Source organism: Athene cunicularia (assembly GCF_003259725.1).
Source record: "Athene cunicularia isolate RWA chromosome 6 unlocalized genomic scaffold, athCun1 chr6_part1, whole genome shotgun sequence".
Lineage (NCBI taxonomy): Eukaryota > Metazoa > Chordata > Aves > Strigiformes > Strigidae > Athene > Athene cunicularia.
The window spans coordinates 11,221,586-11,227,326 of record NW_020799105.1 but is presented as its reverse complement, the minus strand read 5'-3'; the positions used below and the strand labels follow the sequence as shown (position 1 = coordinate 11,227,326).

General features: G+C 61.8%; 1 protein-coding gene across 2 annotated transcripts; it reads right to left on the bottom strand.

The window, feature by feature from the left end:
- Window positions 1-272: 272 nt before the first annotated feature.
- On the bottom strand, window positions 273-5,413 carry LDB1 (LIM domain binding 1). Of its 2 annotated transcripts, none has more exons than XM_026851424.1 (10): window positions 5,174-5,413; window positions 4,528-4,572; window positions 4,231-4,306; window positions 3,802-3,904; window positions 3,417-3,589; window positions 3,039-3,161; window positions 2,781-2,864; window positions 2,368-2,491; window positions 1,815-1,957; window positions 273-1,468 (listed from the first exon to the last, which is right to left on the bottom strand). In XM_026851424.1, exons 1-10 carry the CDS (start codon window positions 5,389-5,391, stop codon window positions 1,238-1,240), a joined length of 1,320 nt encoding a protein of 439 aa, XP_026707225.1. In that variant the 5' UTR covers window positions 5,392-5,413; the 3' UTR covers window positions 273-1,237. The 2 variants fall into 2 exon arrangements, with proteins under 2 accessions (XP_026707225.1, XP_026707224.1); XM_026851423.1 differs by having other exon boundaries at window positions 1,809-1,957; window positions 5,174-5,401.
- Between the last annotated feature and the right edge of the window lie 328 nt (window positions 5,414-5,741).

The following is a 5,741-nucleotide window of genomic DNA, read 5'->3' as shown; positions in this document are numbered from 1 at the left end:
GGGGGGGGGGGAGCGGGGACAACAGCACACAAGATTTACATTGAGGAGGGAGGCGGGGGGCTGCTGCCCCCGGCCCCTGGAGGGATTAGATAGGAAGTCTGCAAAGTCTCTCCTTGGTTTGAAGCTCTCCGAACTGGATATAAAATGAGACTCCCAAGAGAAGAAGCCTGTACAAAAGTCAGGACAGGGTGAGAGGGCTCAGGGCAGGGAGGGGAGAACTGGCAAGGGGGCTAGGGGAGGGCTTTTCCTTTTTTTTTTTTTCCTTTTTTTTCAAACTTACAATTTTAATAATATTATTTTTTTTTCTTAAAAAAAGACAAAAGTAGGAGGTACCAGGAGCCAGGGGTTGCAAAGGGGCCCCAGGCAGACTCACACAGAGCAGGGGGAAACACAGGGGCTGCGGGCAGGGAGCCAGGGCACCGGCTGCTCTGGCAGAGCTGTGGGTCCTCCATGCCCCCTCCCAGCCTCCCAAGCCCCCCCGCAACGCACTTCCTATATACAGAGTCCCCCCATGGCCCTGCTGTGCTCCTGCCCCTGGGGAGTGAGGGGAAGGGGAGGGAGAGCGGGGAAATGCGACGGGGGGCCCTATCCTCGACACCACCCCAGCACAGCAGGATCCGACCCCGGCCAGAGGAGGCTCTGTGGCACAGCCGGCAGCACACGGAAGGCTTTCCATCACTGCCCCCCCTGCCCAGCCCAGCCCCAGGTCGGGCTGGAGACGTGCAACCCCGCTGCAGGTAGCTGTCCAGCAAACCCCAACCGCAGGACTTGGAGAGGAGGAGGAGGAAGAGGAAGAGAGGAGGGTCTCTGGGCTGTGCCAGACCCCAACACACAGCATCTGCACACCACCGGCTTCCCAGTTGCGCCAGACACTGCTGACACCTCCCTCCTAACTCCCCCCGCTTAGCAGGCAGGGGCTGGGCACATGGGCAGGGAATGAGAAGTTCTCCGGGGAAGAAGCAGGGAGGAAGAGGGAGAAGGGCAAATAACGAAGCTACGGCCCCGGAAACCCACCCCTGCCCTGGGGTCCGGCGGGGAGGCAGGCGTGGGGGGAGTGGGGAGGCGGTGGGGGGAGAGGGCTGGGGGCTGCTCGCCTGGCGCACGCCCTGGGCCGTGCACCCCCTCAGCCGCACGGAGCCGATCTGCCCCCGGTACCTCGCCGCTTCCCAGTCACTCTCCATTGCAAATGTACAGGTAGATCGGTTGGGACTGAGTCCACGGGGCAGCGGGGGGGCTGTTACTGCGACGCCTGCGACGTGGGGTTCTCTGACTTGCTCTCCTGGCTGGAGGGCGGTTTGCTGTTCCAGGGGCTGTTGGCCCCCAGCGCTGGCGAGTTGTTGAAGCTGTCCTCATCGTCGATGCCGTTGGCGGCGTCAAACTGCGTGTTCTCCAGCCGGGTGATGAGCCGCTCATCCTCATCCCCAAACTCCCCCCCCATCAGCGTGGGCTCGCCTACCACCATCACATCCTGAAAGGGGAGACGGTCCCGAAACATAATCGAGGTGGGGGGAGCCCGGGCCGCCAGACCCCCCCAGCACCACAGACCCTTCCCCCAGCCACAGGGCCACCTCCTCATCTCAATCACAGGACCTGAGGCTTGGGCAGCACATCCTTACCCCCTCACAGGGTAACAAAGCAGCTCAGGGAAGGAAGCTGAGACAACTGCCTCCTCCCATCACCTGGAGAGAGCCGGGGGGCTTGGACAGGCAGTCCCCAGGGGTCTTGCCCTAGTCACTCCCGGGAGCTGGGGCAGGGAGCCCTCCCCTCCACCCCAGGGGAGGAAGAGAGAATGGAAACGGGATGCTTACAGGTACCTGACTGGACAGGGCAAAGGTGCTGGCTGGGCTCTTCTTCTTGCTGTTGCTGTTGTTGGTGTTCCCCCCGCCGGAGCTCATGGTGCTGCCCCCCGACATCTTCCTTTTCCGGCGCTTGCTGGGCTGCTGCCGTGCTGGCTCCGCTGGCAGAGGAAGGAGACACGGTCAGTCCCGACAAGGAGCCAGTGCCCCCCAGCCCCTGATCTGCAAACGCCCCTCCTCTACAAGGACAACATCCCCCTCCAAGGTGGCATCACCACCCTCCTCCCCTCCACAGCTTCACCATCCCCCCAGCGCAGGGGACAGAGGGGGTGCAGGAAGATTTCCATCCCTGCTTTGCTTTCCACGGGCAGCTGGAAGCCCGCAGGCAGGGAGCACCGGCTGCCTACAGCCCCGCTCCGCCCCGGCAGGAAGGCAGGCCAGCAGAGAAGGAAGCCGGCTGCCAGACTCACAAGACAAGGCCAGGGACAAGCTCTGGAGCTGCAAAAAGCCTGAACTGAGGGCAGGGCCTGAGTGGGCAGCCCCGAAGACCTGTGGGCAGCATGAGACTCACCAGGCGGAGCGACCATCCGCTGCCACTTCTGGAAGAGGCAAGTCTTGAGGCAGTCCCGGGGACTGAGGCTGTAGGTCTTGTGCCGTGACATGAGCTCCTGCATTGGTTCTAGGATTACACAGAGCTGCAGGGAGCAGACAGACACAGGGTTAGATCATGATGCTCCAGGTCCCAGCAAAAGCCCCTCTGGCAGGCAGCTGGCTGCCTTGCACCAACCCAGGCCATGCTGGGAGCCTGCAGGCTCTGGCAAACCCACTGCCCCACAGCTCTCTGCAGCCCAGCTGCAAGACCCCTCTTGCAGAGCCTGCCCTGCTGCCTCCCCACACCCCAGGGCAGCTGAGAGCACAAGATGTGGCCACCCAAGGTCCCCTTCCAGCATCAGAGCTTTGTGTCCCCTCTCCTTGCACACTTACTCGGAGGTAGTTGAGTGTGGAATTTGAGAGCCCACAGCGGGTGATGTTCTTGGATAACTGGTCCAGCATCTGGGGGTCCTGTGCCTAGGAGAGAGAAGGACAGATGGCTCAGCCGCATCTGGGCTGGGGACAGCCCTCCTGTGCCCTGGCCTGCAATGAGGGGACAGGGTCAAAGCTCCCCTAACCCTGCACAGCACAGAGTTGCTCAGCCACCCGGTGTCACTCATACCATGGGGGGGCTCCCCGAGTAGTACTCACATGCATGGCAAGGATGCTGCGGGGGATGAGCTCTCGATGCTGGCGGATGCTGAAATGCCACGTCTTTATCCTCATCATGTCGTCAAACATGAACTCCAGGTAGAGCCGCCCCTCCACACACACCTGGGCAGGGCACAGGGTCAAGAAGAGCCTGACGCCACTTCCCCCAGCCCAGATCCCCTGGGACACCACTGCTGCGCACCGGGACCCCACTGCTGCGCACTGGAACACCCTCCTGGTGGCTTGCCCCTGCCAGCCATGAGACTCAGCACAAGCCAAACCCATGAGCCCACAACGGCCCCGTGGGACCGCATCCACCGCGAGGACACACTGGGCCAAGGCACGAGGGGCACAAGGAGCCGCGGGTGCAGCTGGTACCTGGGTGAACATGGGCTTGCCGTGCTGGGTGACCATGGTGCACTGGTCACAGTCCAGTGAGACAAAGTTGTTGTGGAAGGACTCCTTGGGGTGCTTGAGCACGTAGTAGAGCTCTGTGGCCCCCCCTTCAAAGATGCTGCGGAAGTAACGGGGAATCAGAGTCCGGCCGATCGCTGGAGTGGGAGAAGGAGGAAGATAATGTCAGTAGACCTGGTTCACCCAGATGTGCCTTGAGGCTGCACAAGGAGGGGCCCCCCAGTCCCCATCACCTGGAGGCAGCTGAGCTCTGACACCTTGCCAGCATCCCCCTGCCAGCAGCACAACTACCACATCGCCTCCCAGAGAGGCAATGTCCTGTGGAAAGCGGGCTCGATCTGGTACTCACTGTATCTCTTTGGTCCATCCTCCAAGCAGAAAGTGATTGTTAACATGGCGTCATCCTCGAAGAACTCTGTGGTGAAGGCGTCCCACCACAGATTGTCACATTCCTGGGGACAGTGGAGAGATGCTAGGTTATGGGGAGGAGGAGACAGACAGACAGACAGACGCTGGCTGCCAGGCACAGTAGCCACGTGCTCAGCCCATGGAGGACTGAGCTCCAGCTGAGCACTCAGAGATGGGGATGATGAGCCCTGTCCCATGGTGAAGCGAAGGACAAGGCACTCAGGGACCTGCACAGTGGGTAAGGACCCTGATGACAAGGGCTCCTCCCAGAGCCAAGGCAGCTCGTGAAGGCAAGCAACACAGAGGACCCCATCCCCAAAATACACCCCTGGGAGTGTCCCGCCACCCCTGGCCACGCCTCACTCCCCACCTCTGTCCAGTTCTGCAGCCTCTTGTTGAGCTCAAATATCCTGTAGTCGGTCTGGTTCCCATACGGCGTGTGCCTCCTGCCCAGAGAGCAGAGCAAACAGTCAGAGAGGGAGGCAGCCAGGGGGTGGGAAAGGGTCCCGAGCCCATGGTGGGGGACACACAGCCCCTCCCGGGCTGGGAAGAGTCTGAGCAACCCCCCACAAACCCCAGCCAGCAGTGTGCTGGCCCTGCCAAGGCATCCCCACCATGGGCACAAGCTCCCCTCCCAGCAGGGTCCTCGCCAGCCCCCTGTGCTTACCCAATTCCAGGCTCCAGGTACGTCGGTGGGTACATGGGAGTAGGTCTGGTGGGGGGAAAGATGCAGGCAGGTCAGTGCTGGTGGGGATCTCCCTCCCTGCCCACCACAGCTCCCCATTCCCCGCCTACAGCAGCAGGCAGTCAGGCTCGCTGGAGGTGAGACCCCAGGTGTGGTGTGGGCTGTACCCCGGTTGCTGCTATCTGACAGCCTCATGGATGACCTACACCCCTGAAACTGGGCTTTGCTCCCACATTGATGGCTGATCCACCACTCCTGGACCCACAGCTCTCCAGGGATGTGCCTGGCTCATTTGCAGCTGGGGCTGGTGCCAGGCAGAACACAGGCTGGAGAAGGGACTGTTTTGTCAGGAACTGGGAGTGCAACCTGCCCTGGGTCACCCCAGGGGCTTGGCCTGGCAAGGGGCTTGGCCCCACAGACCTTGGGGATCGTGGGGCTCCCTTTAATGCCAAATATTGCCCTTTCTCCACCCAGTCCCACCCATGCCTGCTTCTCTCTCCCCTTGTGCTAACTCAACTCCATGTGCCACAGTCTCCATACACTGCTGAGAAGCCTGACAGAGAGACCCTGGAGTGCAGACTGCAAAGCACCCCCAACCTTGCAGATCCCTCCCCAGGTCCCAGCTCACCCCACATCTCGATCCAGCATGGTGCCCGGGTGGAAGGGGGGGAAGGCGTTGCCGTTCGGGGGCTCCTTTGGCGAGTACAGCTTGAATGACTTAGAGGAACAGCCTGGAGAGAGAGAGAGGACACACAGGTCAGCTGGGGGCATGCTGCAAGGAGGGACACCCTGATGTGAGGAGGAGGAGGGAGGAGGAGGAGGAGGAAGGACCAGCCAGGCCCCCATCAGCACAACCCCATTCCTCCTCTGCTCGTCCCTGATGCCAGGCCAGCCTCCTCACCCCACACACAGCTCCAGGTCTCCCCTATGCAGGATGGGAGCCACAGAATCAGGGCCAAGCTCTCAGGATCAGCAGCCAAAGGGGCCCAGCACGGTCTTGGGGATTTCCCACTGGTGCCTGGAGTTTCTCAGTTCTCAGCTGGCCAGGCTCTGGGGATGGTGCCCGAGGGGAACAGTCCAGCTGGTGAGCAGGGAGGGGGGGCTGGCTGGGCCCTATCCTCCCCCTAGCCCTCCCTCCCGCGCTGCTCCTAATCCCAACAACCCGACCCGGGAATCACACAGGATCTTTTCGCTGA